Source organism: Microcaecilia unicolor, chromosome 9 (assembly GCF_901765095.1).
Source record: "Microcaecilia unicolor chromosome 9, aMicUni1.1, whole genome shotgun sequence".
Classification (NCBI taxonomy): Eukaryota; Metazoa; Chordata; class Amphibia; order Gymnophiona; family Siphonopidae; genus Microcaecilia; species Microcaecilia unicolor.
The window spans coordinates 107,533,572-107,556,778 of record NC_044039.1 but is presented as its reverse complement, the minus strand read 5'-3'; the positions used below and the strand labels follow the sequence as shown (position 1 = coordinate 107,556,778).

Sequence of the window (23,207 nt, the reverse complement as noted above, 5' to 3'; positions counted from 1 at the left end):
TCACTCATCTTGCAGCTGGCGGCAAAATGCTGATGGCGGAAAATGTTTATACAGAAACGCACAACAAGGTGGCATGACTCTTTCATTAGAAACTCTGTAAACATTACATCATCACTGTACTAAAAAAGCATTGGGATCATGACCCTAAGAGAACTGTGGACAACAAACTGGTTATGACAACCTGAGACATCTCTATCCAGACCAATAAATACTGGATATGATAACCTGAGACATCTCTATCCAGACCAATAAATACTGGATATAAGAAAAACATAGTGGTAAAACAGAAAAACACCAGAATGGTATTAATCATAAAGGTGTCAGTCCCAAGCGATTACTCTGTGAATCGCATGGCAAGAGAAGAAATGACATGCAAAAAGCATTTTGTGGGTTTTTGTATGGCTGCTTCTATGACTAGGGAAGTATGTGAGAGTTTTTAAATCCTGGAGATGGCTGGACTTTATACTTCATATCCAAGCATTAGGAGAAAGGTCGACTAGAATGTGGTCCTAGAGCATATCATGTACAAATACACCAACTGCTGCCTTCAAGGCTGCTTTATAATCTAAATGGCTAAAGACATTTGATCTGGGCTCTGTTTCCTGCTGGAGGGGAAAGGGTACCTCTTTAGATATTTGACTGGCAAACTTTGCTGATATCATACATGGACTCCTTCCTCAAATGTGGAGGAGAAGGGTCAGAAGAAATTCCCATAGATTTTTCCTCTTCTCATCCTGTGGAGAATAGTTAATTATCGAAAAGGGTCTAGTAGGTCCACACAAGATAGATTTGCATACAATGGAGGTAATACATGCAAATCTATCTCATGCACATTCATTGTGGGTATCCTAAAAACTTCAACTGGCTAGGTGAATCCTGAGGACAGGTTTGCGAACTACTGCATTAGATGGAAGCAAGTCTGGTCAGTACAGAGGAAGGAAATGAACAGGCTTGTGTTCAGAGTCTGAAGGAGGCAACAAGGAGACAACTGGCTATGAGCAGGAAACTGTCTGCACAGTCATAACAACAAAAGAATGTCTTAGGAGTAGAATGTTGCAGAGATGATTGCACAGCGCTGGGATGGTCTTATGTTAAAAATTCTCTGCAGCGTCAGATGGCTCTACCATAAGTACATAAGTAATGCCATACTGGGAAAAGACCAAGGGTCCATCGAGCCCAGCATCCTGTCCACGACAGCAGCCAATCCAGGCCAAGGGCACCTGGCAAGCTTCCCAAATGTACAAACATTCTATACATGTTATTCCTGGAATTGTGGATTTTTCCCAAGTCCATTTAGTAGCGGTTTATGGACTTGTCCTTTAGGAAACCGTCCAACCCCTTTTTAAACTCTGCTAAGCTAACCACCTTCACCGGCAAAGAATTCCAGAGTTTAATTACACGTTGGGTGAAGAAAACTTTTCTCCGATTTGTTTTAAATTTACTACGCTGTAGTTTCATCGCATGCCCCCTAGTCCTAGTATTTTTGGAAAGCGTGAACAGACGCTTCACATCCACCTGTTCCACTCCACTCATTATTTTATATACCTCTATCATGTCTCCCCTCAGCCGTCTCTTCTCCAAGCTGAATAGCCCTAGCCTCCTTAATCTTTCTTCATAGGGAAGTCGTCCCATCCCCGCTATCATTTTAGTCGCCCTTCTCTGCACCTTTTCCAATTCTACTATATCTTTCTTGAGATGCGGCGACCAGAATTGAACACAATACTCAAGGTGCGGTCGCACCATGGAGCGATACAACGGCATTATAACATCCTCTCACCTGTTTTCCATACCTTTCCTAATTATACCCAACATTCTATTCGCTTTCCTAGCCGCAGCAGCACACTGAGCAGAAGGTTTCAGTGTATTATCGACGACGACACCCAGATCCCTTTCTTGGTCCGTAACTCCTAACGTGGAACCTTGCATGACGTAGCTATAATTCGGGTTCTTTTTTCCCACATGCATCACCTTGCACTTGCTCACATTAAACGTCATCTGCCATTTAGCCGCCCAGTCTCCCAGTCTCGTAAGCTCCTCTTGTAATTTTTCACAATCCTGTCGCGATTTAACAACTTTGAATAACTTTGTGTCATCAGCAAATTTAATTAACTCGCTAGTTACTCCCATCTCTAAATCATTTATAAATATATTAAAAATTACTAGCTCGCATCTTGGCAGATCACCTTTCCGATTACTTGCCCCCTCTGATTTTTTTTTTTTTTTTTTTTGGGGGGGGGGGGGGGGGGGGAAATCAGACTGGTTTTGCCGTCATACTAACACTCCTGCACTCTTGGTTAGCCTCAATGCCTCTAAGGTTTTTGACCGTGTTGCTTAGTCCTTCCTGTTTAAAACACTGGATCATGTGGGGATCTCTGGGTGGTATCACCAGGCTGTGCAAGCGCTTTATGTGAACCTCTCAGCATCGATGCTAATTAATGGTATTCAATTCCACAGGTTTTCAATTGCACGGGGCATGAGACCGGGCTGCCCCTCTGACTTTTGTCCTCTCCTTAGAGCCCTTGCTCTGCACTTTGAGGTACGTGGACTGGAGGTGGGCTCCGTTACTTTGAAGACCTTAGCGTCTGCAGATGGCTTGCTCTTACTTCTTATTGATCCACAGCGCTCCCTTCTGGTGGCGATTGAGCTGATGGAGAAATATGGCTCTCTCTCTGGCTTCCATAAATTTGGATAAATATTTTGGGTTATCAGCCATCCAGTTGGTTCGGTTGTCCAACAAGCGAGCTTAAATATTTAGGGGTGCATCTTCCTGCTCATCTGACCCAACTATACTCCCTCAATGTAGGTCCGCTGCTAGAGGATGTCAGGTCCAAATTACATAGCTGGCATGATTATTTCCTTTCTCTGTTAGGGAAGATTAGTCTGTTTAATGTGTTTCTTGCTCCCCGTTGGTTATCTGTATTCCAAAAGCTCTCATTATACGGCTGTTAAATTCATTGATCCAACAATATCTATAGTAGGAGAGGCGGCTCTGGCTTTCCCTCTGGGCGGCCGTGTTGCCGCGTACGAGGGGGGGGGGGGCTGGGCCTCCTTAGCCTGCGCTTGCTGACCATTAGTTGCAGAATGAGGCACATTAATGATTGGTTTAGGAACACAAAGTATTTTAGCTGTACAGTTCTGGAATCAGAGATCTTGAGTCCAGCTCACTTTAGATATTATCTACATGCCCCCTCATCTACTATACCTGTGGTGCCTCGAGTTTATGTACACTTCCTGCCCTTGTGCGCTGTTTGGCATTGGTTCTACCGATTTCATGGTGTTCAGCCCACTACGACTTTGTTGCCACTTCACCACAATCCAGTTTTCTTGCCCAACACCAAATCTATTTGCCATCTGGGAATCCAAGGGCATTCATTTTTTGCATCATATGCATTATCCATGGAGGATACACAATCCTTTTAATACTAAGAGAAGGATATCCAGATTCAATGAAACCTTTTAGCTATAAAAACATTTCCTACCATTTCTATGACATACTGTTTTCCAATCATGTGAAACATATATATATATATATTCAAAGAAAAGGGAATACAAAAGCCAAACAAAAAAAATAAATCATTTTTGTTTCTGCATTTCTGCCCAAAAGGGTACCTCTATAACCAGAGAGAGAGAGAGAGAGAGAGAGATCTCTGATTATAACCTACAGATATCCAGAAGCTGCTTGGGAAGGGAGAACTGTCAGAGAAAAGGCAATTTTCATTAGGTGTTTCTGCCAATGTTTTTAACAGCTTCTCCTCCCACTTCAGAAAATGTGTTCAGCACTAGTTAGCAGCTCTGCAGAGGTGCAGTAGAGGAGTTTAACACAGCTGGAAATTTTTTTCCTGCTATGCTAAACTGTAACTTAGATTTATTTCTCCACTTTAAAACAATCTAAATATCTATTTATACATCAGTTTTGAAAAACAACAAATTTAAAAAACATTCATGGCACTAAATTACTACACAGATTAAACTCTGCCTGGGTAGTTACCTTGATTACAATCGATAACATTGCAGAATTCCCTGACGTTGTTTTCATCGATCTCAGCCCGTTTTCTCTCAATGAATGCTGATATTCTTCTGTCAATCTACAGGGAGCAACAATATATTTTCGTGTGATAGCTCTGAACTAAAAGGAAATCACTCAACTGGGCTTCAAAGTTACTGTTGTTTGTAGGACATATTAGGGAATACTCAACCTTCTACACACTTTGTCTTTTCACAGTCAAAATGTAAACTAGACATTATAAAAACCACAGCAAAAGCAGATATGATCCAAACCTCAGCAGTATTTATTATGGAAAACTGGCTAAAAAAAAATTAAGCCAAACAAAAAGCTATGGTACCTCCCACTTTGAAGAAGTGCTGTATAATAGGACCTAGTGCTGGGGGAGAAAACTGCATTGGCAAGTATTTACCTGTTGGGAAATTGTGCTCATACTTGCGAAAAGGTAGACTTGAGGTGAAGGGCTAGATTCTACTATGGTGCCTGAGAATTCCACATGGAAAAAAAAATACACCTAGGCATAATTGCTAAAGTATGCCTATAATTTATAGAATAAATTTCCATGTGGTATCTGACGAAGAAGGGCAACCTTCGAAAGCTAATCAAGAAATGTATTAAGTTATGTCCAATAAAAAAGGTATCATCTTATTTTCTTTTCCATGTTTTATTTTGTTTGATTTCTATTGATATAATCCAGTTTAAATTTTCTTTATACCCACTTAATCTTTAAGAGTAGTAAAATCTTTTTTACACCAACACGATTTATAGCATGAATACTTCAACAGCAAAAATTAATCATATATATTTTTTTCGTGAACCTCACTGATGTAAATCGCCATCCTTTAGATGGGGTCGATTTAATAACATCAATTTGATGTTATTAAATCGACCCCATCTAAAGGATGGCGATTTACATCACTGAGGTTCACGAAAAAAATATATATGATTAATTTTTGCTGTTGAAGTATTCATGCTATAAATCGTGTTGGTGTAAAAAAGATTTTACTACTCTTAAAGATTAAGTGGGTATAAAGAAAATTTAAACTGGATTATATTACTATCTATTGCTATCTGTTGACAATCCGGTTTATAAAGATCAAAAATTTGCTCTTGCCTGCTGTGGAGTGATTTCTATTGATAACATGTGGTATATAAAATACGCCGAACGCCTCTCCACGTGACCAAATTTAGTCACGGCCATTTATTCCATGTTTTAGTTGGCATAAACCCTGATGCTTAAATTAGGTGCAGAGTGGGTGTATTCTATAACAATGCGCATAGATTTTAGAAATGCCCACACCCCCTTTTCAACTATGTGACTTAAGAATTTAAGCACAGCACGTTACAGAATACATTTAATGAATTGTGTGTGTAAATCTTAATGCTATTTAATGCTGATTATTGCTTAACATCCAACAGCGCTGACTGGCTAGTTAACCAATTAAGTTACGTGAATTGTTATAGAATATGTTTTGATTTCCGCACGGAAATTAAGGCACAATATTAATCCTGGGGTAAATGGGTAATTTCACAGTTGCTTTAACATTACTCTGCTTATTTAACAATGATATTTTAGAGTACAATATAGCATTTAAAGTTAAACTGAGTCTCTTTTTAAAGTTTGATTTCCATCCCACCCTGGCTTTTGAGCTAATTAGGTGGTTCAAATCAGTTTAAATCAGCTCAAACAGGTTCAAACCAGTTCCGACCGGTTCAAACAGGTTCAAACCAGTTTCAAACCGAAAATGTGGTAAAAGCCATTAGCATAGCAGGGTTCAGAAAAGGTTTGGACAAGTTCTTGCAAGAGAAGTCTGTAAACCATTAAGGTAGACTTGAGGGAACCCAGCAAATAATATCTGTAACTTATCAGATGAAACATCCAAGTTTGTAGAAGCTTCCGAAACACAGTATATATGAAGAAGCATATGTTTAGAAAATACCTCAAAAACACATTTATAACTGGGCAAAAGACCACAGGTAATAATTTACCCTTTTTAGTACTCACATGTATTGATCACTTAGACTGCAATGATGATGATTACAGAATAATTCCGTGCAATATTATTATTTACTAGTAAAAAAGGCCCGTTTCCGAAACCATGTGGCTTTTTTTGTGTGTGTGTGTATGTGTCACAGAGTTATTTTGTGTGTGTGTGTGCGTGTGAGTGTGTGAGGGTGCGGTGTGTGTGCAGGTTGTTGATGTGTGTCTTTTTTTGTTTTGTTTTTTGCTTGGGGGTTGGGGGATGTGCTGTGCTGTCCTTGGTCGCTGTTTGCTGCTGGCTGGGTCGCGGGTAATCCTTCCAGCTGGGCCGCAGCTTGTCCTGTTCGCCCACGTCCCAGATGGTGACGGGCACGTTGTTTTCCGGCTCCTCTGACTCCATGTCAAGCGATCCCAAATATAGTCTGTGCTATAGGCCCTCTGGCACTCTTCAGTACTGGCATTAGGCATTTAAAATTCCCCCTCCGGTCTATTTTTGCACATACCCACAGCAGGAATATTCTTCTCTCGTTCCAGCGGTGGTTCTGTGCTCTCCGTGCTGCACAGATAATGAGCCTTTCTGCTGGGGAATGCTCCCCCCTTATTGTCACGTAGTTTCCTCTGATTGGTCCGTCTTACGTTGGCTAGTGTTGCCTGGGAACGGTGTTGTGATGGTCCTTTGTGTTTCAGAATGTTGAGGGTGTTTTTTCTGATTGGTCCGTCATGCGAGGGCGGGGCAGAGAGACATGGTCAGTGTTGTGGCTTTACCACCATGAATCCATGAACCCTTCAGGGAGTGACTGAGTGACTTCAGAACGTTGTCTTCAGAACGTTGAGGGTGAGTTTTATTATAGTAGATTGCATTTGTATCCCACATTATCCCACCTATTTGCAGGCTCAATGTGGCTTACATAGTTTTGTTATGACATTGTCATTACAGAATATCAGATACAGTTAGTAGTGTGTAGAGATTAAGTAGGGAAGAAAGAGGAAGTGATTAGGCGGGTGACAGTAGAAGTGGATTTTCCTAACTGGTTGGGTTGGGAAAGTGAATTAGTGAAGCTGTTGGCTCTCGTTATAGGCCTTGTTGAAGAAGTATGTCTTCAGAGATTTGCGAAAGTTATTTGTTTTGACAATTGATTTCAGGTCTATGGGTAGAGCATTCCATATCTGCATGCTCGTGTAGGAGAAGGTAGTGGCAATATTCATCCTTTTCTAGGAATCTCTACACCGAAACCAATAACCAGTATGAGGCCTGTTCTTATGCATGGCCTTCTTCCTGCTCTTTATAATATGCATGATATAATGAAAGAGAACAAAATACTCAAAGAAGCAGCATAATGTTAAGAGCAATGGGCTGCAGGCCAGGGAACAAATGTTGCTTCTGCCATGAAATCTTATGAGTTAGGCAAGTCACTTTCTCCTTCACTCTTTCAGGTAGCTACTTGAATTATAAGCTTTTTGGGGTAGGGACTCGATTGCGATAGAAACCTAATCTCTATTGAGTCTTGGGCCTTTATTCCTACTACCTAGGAATTTTACCCCTACTTTATTCTCCTTCTAACACAGCTCATTCATTACAATGACAATTCTGAGCCAGCAGTATGCACCAGGTTGCTCTCAAGAACGCTGTAATCACAAGTCCTCAGTCTAGTCATAAAAAGTCACTATAGCATGACTGGGACACCTTTGCCCACCAAATGCTGTGAACACGACATATTCAGTTCACAGAAAATAGGGTCTGCATGGTAACATTGTAGATGACAGAAGATACTGCCAGATTCTATATATCATGCCTTAATTTCTGAAAGAAATCAAAGCATATTCTATAACAATATGCGTAACTTAACTGGTTAACTAGCTAATCTGCACTGTCAACTGGAAGTTAACAAGCAATTATCAACACTAATTGGCATTAAGAACTAATTGGCATTTATGCACACAATTCGCTAAGAGTAATGTGGTACGCATAAATTCTAAGTCGCAAAGTTGAAAGGGGGCATGGCATGGCCATGGGCAGGGTGTGGGCATTTCTAAAATCTATACGCATTGTTACAGTTTAGACGTTGGGATTTACGCCACGTAAATGGCCCTGACTAAATTTGAGCACACGGAGAGGTGCTCGGCGTATTCTATATAATGTGTGGAAATGTAAGCCTATTCAATAAAATCTAGACGTAATTTAGAGAATAAATCTTAAAGATTAAACATTTTAAAAATGCAACCCTCACAAATTGGTAGTCAATGTAGTTCAGATAACATTTGGGAGGCACTAGCAATTCTCTTACTTCTCAACAAATTCTGTGCATCTTGAAGGGACTTCAGTAATTTCCCCAGTAAACTCCAAACAAAGCATTACATCAAAAGAACAAACAACTGCTTTACCACTATCCTTAACAGATCTTCATTCAAAATTATCCCAATTTTTGAATAAGTTATAACTTACCATAAACCTGTCTTACAACATTAGAATCTTTGCGCTCTCCAATTCTATCATCTTCTAGAATAACTCCCAGCACCCTCAAAAAAGTAACTTGCTATAATCTATTCTTTCCCATCAGCACCTGCAAATGTGCCCCAGTCCAATCAATATCATCAAAACAAAGTATCTCTGATTTATTTACATTCCACATTAAACCAACCCTCCAATGCCATCATACACTGAGATACCTCAATTTGTTGACTAGTCCCATCCCCAACAATCGGTAAAATAAGGTGAATATCATCAACATAAACATAAAAAGAGAAGCCAAACCACCTCACCATATCACCCAAGGATAGTAAGCAAACATTAAATAATAAAGGGGATAGTGGTGATCCTCATTTCGTATTCTGAACCTCTGACCACTGGTCCTGAAACCTCACTCTGTAGATTCTATCTGACAAAACAAATCAATCAAATTAACTGGTCTTGTAAACTTGGCAGTTCACTATGAGAACAGTTAGCATAGCAGTCTGAAAAAAAAAATTGCCAACGAAAGAGAACCTGCACCATAGATGTATAGCCTTGTAAGACAAAAATAACTGATTCTTGGCTTCTTGAAGGCCAAGATGACCACATACCAATTAAAAATTTAACATGACTGAATTCCAGAGCTGTCCGACAGTAGTATTTTGCTTCCTTTAAATAAGAGATGAACACAAGAAGTGTGGGTGTTCTCATTTTGTATTCATTGTTATGATGCAAGAGAGATGGATGGGCATTGCTACTAGCTCATCTGATACAGCCAGGTATTTCATAGCATTCATTGAAAAAAAATGAAGAAATATGTCCTATAGCAGGAAAATGATCCCTGCAGGTTGTGGAGAAGACTCCAAGGAGAGAACCAGAGAGCAATTCTTTGAAACTACACTCCATGAAACTAGATTTCATGGACTCATAGGAGTATGATGCTTCAATTTGGTTAGGAAGATAATGTACATCAAACTTGCTCAGTTGGTGCTAGCAGTGAAGGAACTGTTCTAATAATCATCATCCTGCCCAGGTCTGAGTTACTGGCGACTGTCTCCGCTCCAGATGTGGTCAGCAGAGATCCAAACAGGAACTGACGTCAACGTACTCACAACATTGGTGAAGTCATCAAAATCAAATGGTCCAACACATTCATAGGGACAGAGGTGCCTGAAACAAAGTATGCTTCCATGGCCAATTCCTTGTTATAAACTAGATGCCCGTGCCTGAAATAAGCAGACTAGATTCAATTTAGGAGGATGAATGGTCTTCCAATCATGGCTGCTTTGGAAGGTGGGAGCTGTGCAGCATTAAGATGTTTCACAAAATTGATGCTCAAGATTTGGTGCACACCTGCTTCCACTCTCAAAATAAAGTTCTTTAAGCCAGTGATTATGACTTGACAGAGAAGTACAGGGGAAAATGGGAATTTTCTATGCACAAGAACTGTTTCTTGGACCAATAAGTTTAGCTGCACACAACAAAAACAAATTTTGTGGTGTCAAGTATGCAATTATACATCAAACTGAACAAACAATGAAAAATCAAGTTAACTTAAAAATTACCATAGAACCCTACTAGTAAGGATAGGAAAACAGAGTAAGAATAGCCCAAAAGTGTGTACACAAAATACCAAATAGGCAGGAAATTTAAATAGCAGTACTCCAGGGGACCTGTTGCTCCAGATGAAAATGAAAGTGAAAAGCATTTAGTCTGGCAGCATGCATAAAAAACCCTTGGATGTTCAAAAATTCTTAGTAAGCTCTGAAAGTTTTTATCAATACAGGAAATGAACCATTGGTTTGGCATACTGTAGCCACCTGTTATTATAGAAAAAGATAAAAACACTCATAAGAATGTAAAAATATAAGATCTCAGATTATAAGAACACTGCTATAAAAAAAAAAAAAGGAAAAATCTTTCCCATGCCTGCCCCTTAGAACATGCTGTTTTGAGAATATGAACCTGGGATTGTCACTAGTCGAGTGCTTGCCTGTCACCAGAGAATAATTTCTGTTCCTCTGAGTGGAGGAGTAGTCTGATGGTTAGCGCACTGATTTCCAAATTGGATTCTGTGAGCAGGGAAGTTGGCAGCGTTCTTCAGCCATTGACACCGGCACTCTCGCACACACTGAGTTCAGCAGCACGAACTGAGCATGCTTGGGACTGCCCATATGTCGGTGACTGAAGCATGCTGCTGGCTTCCTTGCTCTTCAGGCCTCACTTTTCAGCCAAAGGTAAGCCCCTCCAAAGCAGAGAGTTAACGTTGGTGGCAGCAGAGTACAATGCAGCATGACCTGGGCAGCCCGATGTGTGCATAATAGCTGCATTAGTTGTGGTACTTGTTTGATTTATATTATTGTAAAACTTGTAGAGCAGAAGCTGGATGTTGAAGCATAAGAACAGTGACTGGTTTACAAACAGGGCAAAAATATGGCCTAGTTTTATAAGCATAAGTTGTAAGGATTGCCGAGCACTAAAGAGGACAATGTCATGAACTGACTCGTCTGCAGTTGTCAAAATTTATATTAGATGTCCAGGGAAGGCATCCAGCTATTAGGTATCTGTGACCCTCACTGGAAATTGATGCTCTATGAAATCTCCCACAAGAAATTTAAAAGAGGGGAAAAACCTGTTTAGAGCTTTTTTGTTTGATCTTCTTTAACTTTGTACTTTGACTGGATTTTCTAGCTGGCACATACCTATTTAGTTTTTCTTAATCCTTCGTTCCTTTTCTTATAAATTAACTCTTAGTCTCCTGTATTTTATATTGTATACTTTCTTTCTTTAAATTACTCACCTTATTTTCTAACTCCTCTAACTTTCTTACCTATCTATATGTTAACCATCTCTTTGACCTCATGTGCAACTTTCTTTAAATTACGTCACCTTACTTTCTAACTCCTCTTACTCGCTTACCTATCTATATGTTCCAGCTTTGATTATATCCTACACTGTCAATTAAAATGTTACATTACGTATTGTGCTAGCATTGTAAGTAGTACACTATACCATACTTTGGATTGTTGTTTGAATGTTTTTACTGCTGTAACTATTGCTCATGTTTGATTTATTCTTATTGTACACTGCTTTGAGTGAATTCTTTCAAAAAGCTAATAAATAAATCATCAAACATATAAATTGCGAGTGACCGTACTCACCGCAAATGCGCAGTAGAGACCGAACATTCAAGGAGCAACACTCCAAACCCCGCCTCCACCAGCAGCTCCTGTACCGAACGTAATGCAGCCAATAGGGAGGGAAGGAGGGGGCGTGGAAATCGGAGGAGGACATAATGCAGCCAATAGGGAGGGGAGGGGGCGTGGAAAATGAAGGAGGATGTAATGCAGCCAATAGGGAGGGAAGGAGGGGGCGTGGAAATTGGAGGAGGACGTAATGCAGCCAATAAGGAGGGAAGGAGGGGGCGTGGAAATTGGAGGAGGACGTAATGCAGCCAATAGGGAGGGGAGGGGGCGTGGAAATCGGAGGAGGACGTAATGCAGCCAATAGGGAGGTGAGGGGGCGTGGAAATCGGAGGAGGACGTAATGCAGCCAATATGGAGGGGAGGGGGCGTGGAAATTGAAGGAGGACGTAATGCAGCCAATAGGGAGGGAAGGAGGGGGCGTGGACATCAATGGGGGAGGGAGGGAGGATGGAGAAGAGAACCACCATGTACAAGGGCACAGCAGGAACGACGAAGTGGCCGAGGCAACTAAAAAAACAGAAAAAGGTAAACAGGTGCACGCACGCACGCACGCACGCACGCACGCACGCACGCACACACACACACACACACACACACACACACACACACACACACACACACACACACACACACACACAAGTCCTGCTTTGCAGCATGAAGCAAAGCCATAGCTGTCCCGCCCCTTTGGCTCACTGAACAGCAGGAGTCAGCAGAAGGGGCGGAAAAACAACATGTATGCGGGGAGGGGGGAAGGGGGGAGGGAGACCGGCACACGACTGAAAAATGAGCCTGCATTTCAAACTGCTCTAACAACTGCCTAAAAGGAGACACTGAACCTCCACTGCCACAAAGCTCCAACAACTGACTACAAGGAGACACTGAACCTCCACTGCCACACAGCTCCAACAACTGAGTACAAGGAGACACTGAACCTCCACTGACACACAGCTCCAACAACTGAGTACAAGGAGACACTGAACCTCCACTGCCACACAGCTCCAACAACTGAGTACAAGGAGACACTGAACCTCCACTGCCACACAGCTCCAACAACTGACTACAAGGAGACACTGAACCTCCACTGCCACACAGCTCCAACAACTGACTACAAGGAGACACTGAACCTCCACTGCCACACAGCTCCAACAACTGACTACAAGGAGACACTGAACCTCCACTGCCACACAGCTCCAACAACTGACTACAAGGAGACACTGAACCTCCACTGCCACACAGCTCCAACAACTGACTACAAGGAGACACTAAACCTCCACTGCCACACAGCTCCAACAACTGACTACAAGGAGACACTGAACCTCCACTGACACACAGCTCCAACAACTGAGTACAAGGAGACACTGAACCTCCACTGCCACACAGCTCCAACAACTGACTACAAGGAGACACTGAACCTCCACTGCCACACAGCTCCAACAACTGACTACAAGGAGACACTGAACCTCCACTGCCACACAGCTCCAACAACTGACTACAAGGAGACACTGAACCTCCACTGCCACACAGCTCCAACAGCTGACTACAAGGAGACACTGAACCTCCACTGAGACAGGGAGTACTAACAGCTCACAAGCACTCTCTCTCACTCACTCACACACTCTCTCTCATTCACTCACTCACACACAGACACAGAGACACCCAAGCACACACACACTAGCTGCTCACTCTCACACTCACTGTCTCTTTGGGAGGGCAGGGAACAGAGGACTGTGGCTTGACATGGGGTGAGGGAAGAGGACAGAGGAGGGTTGCTGGACATGGGGGGAGGACAGGGGACAGAGCAGACTTGCTACACATGGAGGTGAAATTAAAAAAACTCGCCCGTTTTAACGGGCTTAACGGCTAGTAATAAATAAATTGTAGTATTCAATTCCCATTCATTTGGTGGTTACACTTGATTTATTTGTCCAACTCCGCTTCTTTTGTCCTTCTGTTTGTTGAATTTATCTCTCTGATGACATGGTTGAAGAGCAGTATATCCACATAAGAACTTGGCAGACTTGGTGGGCCCGTTACCTTTACCTGCCCTCATCTACCATATTGCTCTTCACTTTCTTGGCCAAAATTGCTTTTTAGGGTGACAACAGTTCCATTCAAAAAAAAAAAAGGAATTATCTGGTTCTGGGCTTCTCTCAGTGAATACCTTGAGATGTAATGGAATAAATATTATTTAGATTGACATTTACAGTTGACTTAGAATTATTAGACTATAGAATCTGTTTTGTATGAACATATGTTACAGTCATAAAGTAGAGGTTCATCTGTGTATGAAAAAATGTTTTAGGGGTTCTGCCATAGTAAAAAGTTTGGGAATCCCTGGGTTAGAGCAATGGGCTATAAACCAGGGAAGCCCACTATCATTCTTGAGTCCTTTTTGTCTCATGTTGGAGCTCAAGCCTTTTTTTTCTTCATTTGTGGGCTGCAAAGCAGCGTTAAAGAAAGAGAGAGAGCGCCAAGTCAAAACTGGATCTCATTTTTCCCCTCACACTGGAATTTTACCATTGTTTCATACTTTTAGCAGTCCATTTTGGATAAGAAAGACTAAGTAATACAATTGCTGTCATTTCAGCTACCACTTAAAACTAGGCTTCATACTCTGTATGTTTGAGTTTGGAAGTTGGAGCTTTCAAATTACACCAAGGCTAATCTTGCTAGTCTGAAGATGGAGCTGAACAAGGACAGTGCTTATAGCTGAAATCATTGCAAAGTCACTTACTTCTGCTTTTTTAGCCTTTATCTGAACCACTTCGGGATCAAAATGGGCATATTTGTCTTTTGAATTCCCAGAGTCAGAACCTGTGCACATTTCTTCCAATGTTGACTTGCCACCTACATCACTGGACAGTTTTGCATTTTTATTATCCTTCTCGTCAATTTCTTGTTCCTTTGCACTTTCAATGGGTGCTGCATTTTCTCCGTTTATCAGCATCTGGAGCTTGTCTAAAAATGAATGACCCAAAAGAAGAACACACACAAATGTTAAGGGTGAAGGTATGTGTCCTAGGTATAAACAAAAAGAAGTTATAATTCATTTCCCAGTACAAACAACTCTAAATAATTGAAAATCTACAAATATTTGTATATTTTTCACAGAATAATGGCCTGACTCTAAGAAGAAAAACAACAAAACTTAACTGTAGTTTAAAGTACTATATCCAGTTAATACTGGTTTAAACCATTAAAACCTATTTCACTTAGCTTTAACGTAAAATAAAAAAAGATGAGGCTAAATACATTTTAATCACAATAAAATATTTTAAGTACACAGCAACAAATAAGGGGGCCATTTTACTAAGCTGCATAAGGTCTATGTGTGCCCAACGCGTGTCAAAATGGAGTTACCATCTGGTTACCGCGTGGCTCTTGTGGTAATTTCATTTTTGGTACACGTCCAATTTGCGCCAAGTGGCATTTGACGCACGTAGGTCATTACCGCCCGGTTACCGCATGAGAGTTTACCGCTAGGTCAATGGCTGGAGGTAAGGTTGCAGACCTAAAATGGACGAGCGGCAATTTTGATTTTGTCGCACGTCCATTTTCTGCAAACATTTTAAAAAAGGCCTTTTTTTTTTTTTTTTACAGGAGCACTGAAAAATGGATCGGTGTGCGCCCAAAACCTACACTACCGCAAGCCATTTTTAAGCGCACCTTAGTAAAAGGACCCCAAAACCAATTACCCTACTGTACTTCAAAGTACCATTTTTTACTGGAGTTTTCATTAGGACCTGCAATAATGTAAGAACTCAAAAAACACTGATCAAATAGTTGCTTTTACTTTAGATAGTACTTTAACTGACCACACAATTGGTTACTTAAGAAAACATTCATAACACCTGTTCTGGGACAAACAAGTAAACTTCCAAAAAGGATGGATGGCTGAAAAAGCAATTATTATTCTCAACTTCCAGCTTAATAAACTAAGGGATGCATATGCGAGGCTTTGTAGTATGTGTATGGGAGGCAGGAAGTGTGTGTGCTGGGGCACGTACGAGTCTGTATTGGGTGCAGGGGGAGGGGTGGTGGTGGTGGTGGTGTGAGGTTTCTAATAGTGCATCAATGTCTGTACCTAGCTGGTGGCTGACAGCCTTCTTTTCTGTCAGCCGTAAGAATGAATGGTTGGTGACTTTGTTTTTTTTTTTTTTATCCATCTTCAGACCTGCTATATTTCTGTGTGTTTCATGTACTTGCTCTGGAGCATGAGGTACTCAGACCTTCTGGCGCCAGAGGAGTAGCGCAGTTTCTGGAAAGGAGTTGGACCTTCTGAAGGGGTGTTGCTAGTACCAATAGTATACACCCACAAAGAAGATTTAAACTTGACTTTGCTGCCAAAATTAGTCTTTGGAACCTCTCCCACCACTCACCGTAACTGACAAGGGTGAGCCCCATTTCTGTCAATGCCTGCAGCTGGTCCCGAGAGAGAAAGGATCAGCCAGTCTACATCCAACCGATTAGATACTTGTGGCACTTGCAAAGAGCAAGGATTCCGAGACTGGAGCAAGTGGCAGATACGAAACCTAGTTGCTAGCTTGCTATAGTGAGGAGGTGTGGAGATCCTTCTCACCTCGTAAAGTTTCTTTGGGAAGTAGTAAGGAGAGGCTCGGGATGCTTAGCCTTACCACCCAGGGAGCCCATACACCACTTCTATGGGACACTACATCTGTACAGTACAGTAAAATTCCAGTTTTAAGTTACCTCAAGGTATGGTCTGGATTCTTGTGTGGATGGACAGTACTGATGCCTTGCTTGCTCAGCCCTACAGCCTTAAAGTTGGCCCCAGCCACACCAAATAACTTATGTGCCCCTTCTTCCATTTTCTGGGCTGAGTCTAGGCACCTCTACAAAGGGGGCTTACAGATTTTTCCCTGTCTCTGTCTGTGTGGCTAAGGCGGCAGCCACGGCAGTGGCGGTGCTGCTGGTGAGGGGAAGCACTCTAGAAATAAGGTTTTTTTCAATATTCTAACAGCTTCCTATAAAAAGCATAATAAGAATTTTTTTTTCCTTTGGAGACTCAGGAGCCATTTTATTAAATCGTGTTAAGCATGAAAGGTTTACCCAAAACACGTTAAAGTGTTTTGCAGTAAAACTGCCTGTCGGAATGAGCAAATAGCACATAATAAAAAAAAAAAAAAACACACCACATTTTCAGGAGGGCGTGTAACTAACAGGGAAGCGTTATCCAACTAGCGTACTCACATTAGCACACGCTAACTGGATAATGCGGAGTAAAAGCGGGGAGCACTTACTGCCTCCAAAATAGCACCAGTCACGTGTTAATGTTCGCAATAGCATGCGGTATCAGTAAAAGGTTATATTAAAAAAGCCTGCATTATGCCACGCTGAATCTGGCCTTGGGGCCCCTTTTACAAAGGTGTGCTAGCATTTTTAGCGTGTGCTAAATGCTAGAGACGTCCATATATTCCTATGGGCGTCTCTAGTGTTTAGCGCACGCTAATCATTAGTGTGCACTAATGTCTTTGTAAAAGACCCCCTTAGGAATATTATGGGCATCTACGCGGTTAGCATGCACTAAAAACGCTAACATGGCTTTGTAAACAGTGCCCTTAGTGTTAAAGCTGGAGTACAGCAGAGGAGTGGCCTAGTGGTAAGAGCACTGGTCTTGCAATCCAGAGGTGGCCGGTTCAAATACATAAGTACATAAGTAGTGCCATACTGGGAAAGACCAAAGGTCCATCTAGCCCAGCATCCTGTCACCGACAGTGGCCAATCCAGGTCAAGGGCACCTGGCACGCTCCCCAAACGTAAAAACATTCCAGACAAGTTATACCTGCTGCTGCTCCTTGTGATCTTGGGCAAGTCACTTAACCCTCCATTGCCTCAGGTACAAACCTAGATTGTGAACCCTCCTGGGACAGAGAAATATCCAGAGTACCTGAATGTAACTCACCTTGAGCTACTACTAAAAAAGGTGTGAGCAAAATCTAAATAAATAAATAATAAAAGGATCCCTCAGTTCTCTAAAGATACCACTCCAATTTTTCTGGTTTTGGAACTTATGCAAGAAGCCTTACCCAATAAAGTTGGCCCTTCTTAAATATGCGCATGGAGGGTCTCAAAGGCACATCTTTTTAAAAGGTCGAAAGAAGTCAGAGTAAAAAATAAAACAAAAATTAAAAAATGCATATAATTTATCCAGTATGGTGTAATTTCCTATGGGTTTCAACTAGTAACATGTCAAACTATGACAAAACAGCATCCAAAAAATAAAAAAATATGGGGTTCATCTACTAATAATTATTTTTATTCATTACTATGTCTTGTTTCAACATTTAAAAACTGTGCCCTTGGGACCCTCCAAGCCAACTGGTATACTTGTTATCACCTCTGAGAAAAGATGACTAAAGTCACCAGAAACAGAAAATGAAATTTTAATGCATTCTGTTGTAGCAAACAATTTCTAATACAACAGTCCAAACCCCATCCTTTTATGTGAAAAAGAAATGTAACAAAAGGTTACAGGTGTTCAAACATGTAACCTTTTCAGACTTTTTATGGACCCATGACTTTAAAAATTGGTCACTCTCGATATTTTGGATCTACTACTTTAGTCACTTTTTCCCAGAGACGGTCACATTTAACAAGGGTCGGAAACCTCTGGAACAATACTTAGAAATCAGAGTATGACTATTCCATCATTGGGTTTTTGTCATTATCATCATTTTATCCTTCACTATTTTCTTTTTTATTTCCCCCATTTGGTTTACTTTTTATTTTTCTAATCATATCATTTTGTTCATGTTCACCACATATATCATTATTGAGTTAACATGGTTGTTTTTCCGGGATGGTAATTAGATTGTAAGCCCATTAGGGACAGAGAAAAGTACCTGCATATAATAAATGTAAACCGCTTTGGTTATATAACATAAAAGCAGTATATCAAATCCATGATCCTAATCGTTATTGTTCTGATTGTACTGGCTAATTCAACCACTGTTCTATTTATTTGAAAAAAATCAATAAAAATTGAACTTAACAAAAAAAAAAAGCCTTTGCGGTTTTTGGTTACAGTTTCTTAATTCCCTTTCTATACCCAGGGGCTCATTTTCAAAAGAGAAAAACATCTATGGCATAAAGTAGCATTTGGATGTTTTTCTCACAAAATTGTCCAAATCAGTATTTTCAAAACCTATTTTTAGACCTTTTCCTATGAAGTCTGTCAGAAGTGTGTTCAATTCACAAGGAGGCATGTCGGGGGCATTTTGAGCAGGGACTGTCTATTTGTGTCAGGTGTTCAGTGATGTGTGCGTCTGGTAGCGCTATATAAATGCTAATAATAATGCCTAACACTTGGACATTTTACAGCCATAATGGAACAAAACAAAAATGTCCAGGACTAAAATCAAGAAGTTTTGGTCTAGACCTGTTTTCAGAATGAATGAGGCACGAGATGCCCTAAATGACCAGATGACCACTGGAGGGAATCATCCAATACCACCCCCCCAATAAAAATGTGAATAAAAATATGACTTACCAGCCTCTATGACAGCTGCAGATATTAAAGTCAGGTCAATTAGAGCTGTATGTAGGTTCCTGGAGTAGTGTAGTGGTAGCTGCAGTACACAGTAGGGGACCCAGGTCAGTATCTCCCTCTAACTGTCACACTTGTGGTGGAAACAGTGACCCCTCCCAAGGTCACCAAAATCCTACTGTACACACATATATGTGCCCCCTTCACCCATAAAGGCTATTGTAGTGGTGTATAGTGGGGGACAATGGATTTTGGGTGGGCTTTGGAGGGCTCAGGGGTCAAGATAAGGGAACAAAGGTGAGATGTGTACCTGGGAGCATTTCTATGAATACACAGAAGTGCTCTTTAGGGTGCCCCATTGCTCTCCTGGAATGTCTGGAGGACCATTCTACTAAAAATGTTGGCTTATCCTACATCCTAATGGCATGAATCTCTACGTTTTGCACTTATTCGTTGTTGTTTTTTTTTTTTTTTTTTTTGAAAATGGAACAAAAAACAAAACATCCAAATCATAAAACCTTGTTCAAAAGTTTTTTCGAAAAAAACAAAAACAAAAAAAAACCTTTTTTCAAAATGACCTTCTATCCTATTTAGCTTTTGGACATTTTGTGCAAAACGTCCAAAATCGGACTTAAGAAGTCATATTGAAAATGCCCCTCCTAGTGTTGTTTTTTTTTCCTGCTCTTATTTTGGGCCCCTTATACTAAACTGCACTAGAAATTCCCAGCACAGCAATCTCGATAAAGCCCATTCACTTTCAATGGGCTTCGTTGGCACTGCCGAATGAAAATCGCTAGCGTGGTTTGGTAAAAGAGGCCCTTTGTTTTTGCTATTTTTGTTTATTCTTATTACTTTTCATTTTTTTTTATTCTTACTGTTTTATTTTTCTTTCCTTCCCCTTTTGTGATTATAGTAACATAGTAAATGTCACCAGATAACTACATGCTCAGTCCATCCCGTCTGCCCAACAAGACGGCCAGCGTTAAATCTGGCACTCTGTACTGGTATACTTAATCTCTGTCTCTCTCTGACAATTTTGGGGCGCAGACTGTAGAAGTCTGCCTGACATTGGTCCGAATTCCCAACTACTACAGTTGCCGTTGAAGTCCACTCCAGACTTCATCCTGATCTGTTTTTGCCATTCATAGGACCCAGACCATAGAAGTTGCCTGGCATTGGTCTTACTTCCCAAGTTCTGAAGCTCCCATTAAAGCTTTAATTGCTCAATCCCCTAGTGTGGGTGAACCACACTAGTCCCATTTTAACCATACTATCACCTTGCATTTGTTAACACCGCAGTTCGTAATCATCTTTCCAGAACCATGTAAGCCATATTGAGCCTACAAATAGGTGGGAAAATGTGGGATACAAATGTAACAAATAAACAAATTTTATCCTTTTTCTATATAGTGTTTCTCTGTATTTATCCCACATATTCTTGAATTCCATCATTGTTTTTGTTGTCACAACCTCCTGCAGGATGGCATTCTAGGCATCCACCACACTTTTGGTGAAAAAGTATTTTCTGACATTGTTCTTAAGTCTCCCACTATGCAACCTCAACTCATGACCTCTAGTTCTACCGCTTCCCTGTCTCTGAAAAAGATTAGTTTGCTTATTTATACTTTTTAACTATTTAGATGTCTGTATCATATCACCCCTATCCCTCCTTTCTTCTAGGATATACATATTGAGGTCTTCAAGTCTCTTCTCATAGGTCTTTTGGAACAAGCCCCATATCATTTTTGTCACCTTCCTCTGTCCCACCTCAAGTCTTTTGATGTCATTAGCAAGATACAGAAATCAAAACTGAACACAATACTACAAATGGGTCCTCATCAATGAATTGTACAGAGGCATCAACAACTCTTTTCTTCTACTGGCTATGCTTCTCTCTATGAAGCCTATCATCTGTCTGGATACAGCCTAGACTTCTTTTGTCTATAGCCAAAATATACTGTAAATGTAACGCCGATTTTTAAAAAAGGTTCCAGGGGAGATCCGGGAAATTATAGACAGGTGAGTCTGACATCGGTGCCGGGGAAAATGGTAGAGGCTATTATTAAAAACAAAATTACAGAGCATATCCAAGGACATGGATTACTGAGACCAAGTCAGCACGGTTTTGTGTGGGGAAATCTTGCCTGACCAATTTACTTCAATTCTTTGAAGGAGTAAACAAACATGTGGACAAAGGGGAGCCGGTTGAAATTGTGTATCTGGATTTTCAAAAGGCGTTTGACAAGGTACCTCATGAAAGGCTACAGAGAAAATTGGAGGGTCATGGGATAGGAGGAAGTATCCTATTGTTGATTAAAAACTGTCTGAAGGATAGGAAACAGAGAGTGGGGTTAAATGGGCAGTATTCACAATGGAGAAGGGTAGCTAGTGGGGTTCCTCTGGGGTCTGTGTTAGGACCGCTGCTTTTTAATATATTTATAAATGATTTAGAGATGGGAGTAACTAGCGAGGTAATTAAATTTGCTGATGACACAAAGTTATTCAAAGTCATTAACTCGCGACAAGATTGTGAAAAATTGCAGAAGGCCCCTCTTTGGACTGTAGAAAGAAGTACTGGAAAAAGGTCAAGAAGCAGAGCCACCAGATCTTCCTTCAAAACACTTTGAGGTATCCTATCTGGTTCAATCACTTTGTCTACTTTTAGTTTATCTAGCTCCTCACTACCTTCTGAAAATTGTTTGAAATCTACCTCACGTTCCTTCCTATTTGTTTTCTGCAGTCCTACTCCTGGCCCTTCATCTATGAATTCAGAACAGAAATGTTGAGCAATTCTGCTTTATCATCAGTTTCTACATATTCTTCCTCTTCACCCTTGAGTCTCACAATGACATTTTTGTAGTTTCTCCTGTCACTACTGTAGCTAAGATAAGCCTTCCCCCTCCCTCATTTTGCTATATTGTCTGTTTTTGACATCCATTTGCACCTTTTGCTTTCTTGACACTTTTCTCAGCTTCTCTTACTTTTCCAGGTATTGTCAACTGTCTTTCTTTCTCTGTTCTCTTTTAGTTTATGAAGGCTAACCTCTTTTTCCTTACCTTTTCATCAACCTCTTTGGGGTACCATAACTACACCTATTTCCTCTTAATTTGCTTTCCTAATAAAGGTTGGCTGCCCTTGAATAGCTTCCTTTCAGTTGTGCCCACTGCTGTCCTACTTCCACTAATGACCCACATCCAGCCAACAACCCCTTGAGATATAGGCATATCAGTAACCCTTACTTATTGATGTAGGATAGAAAAACCATGGCTATTTTGGGTGAAAACAACAAGACAGAGGAAATCCAAAGCACAGGAAACAAAGCCGAGCAAAAAGAGCACAACTATCAACTCACTCTTGGGCCTCTAAGAGTGAGTAGATAGCCAAACTTTATTGAGAGACCTGACATGGGCTGTGTTTCGGTGGAGTAAGAGTTGGGCATTGAAAAGAGCTGAGTTGCAGGCACTCTTTTAAATGCTCAGTTTGCATTCATGGCACTTTTTGCTGCCTTGAGAGACACCTAATGATCTATTGCCTCAACAGAGAGCTCTGGCACTGTTTTTTTTTCAACTGAGAGAACTGGCTACATTGGTAAGACCCTTGATGCAGGTGCTCTGCCAAAACATAGTCATTATTTGTAATTCTTATGACCTTGCTAATGATATAAAGCACTTGGAAAAGACTCACTAAAGCTTGCAATATTTCACCATTAAAACAGTGCTGTCAATTCAGTGCTGCTCGCGTTAAGTTTAACCTTTGAACTAAACCAGTCATTACATATACGTCACAGCTGTATTTAGCATGTACCATTAAATCGTTTCTGTTATACATAAAGAGAAGACAACTGTCAAAATATAGGAAAAAAAACTGCATATAATTTTGCAAAAACACAGTGCTAAAAACTACGTTTAATTGGGATAAGGTACTCCAGGATATGTCATACTGAGATAATACCCACCAAAGGCACTTTCAAAGCTATAAAAAAAACTCATCCAATGCATTAAATTGAGAGCATAGCAAAGCACATACTTGCCTTGTCTTACTATTTAATTAAAATCCCTGCC

The 23,207-nt window shown here is 40.8% G+C and overlaps 1 protein-coding gene across 3 annotated transcripts in view; it reads right to left on the bottom strand.

Moving 5' to 3' along the window:
• Positions 1-23,207, bottom strand: part of MBIP (MAP3K12 binding inhibitory protein 1) — a 58,660-nt gene that overhangs the window by 24,207 nt on the left and 11,246 nt on the right. For all 3 annotated transcript variants that reach the window (XM_030214770.1, XM_030214768.1, XM_030214769.1), the window contains exons 3-4: positions 14,374-14,597; positions 3,989-4,085 (exon numbers count right to left, since the gene is read on the bottom strand). In XM_030214770.1, coding sequence (XP_030070630.1) covers positions 3,989-4,085; positions 14,374-14,586 — 310 coding nt within the window. In that variant the 5' untranslated portion in view covers positions 14,587-14,597. The remainder of the gene's footprint in view (positions 1-3,988; positions 4,086-14,373; positions 14,598-23,207) is intronic.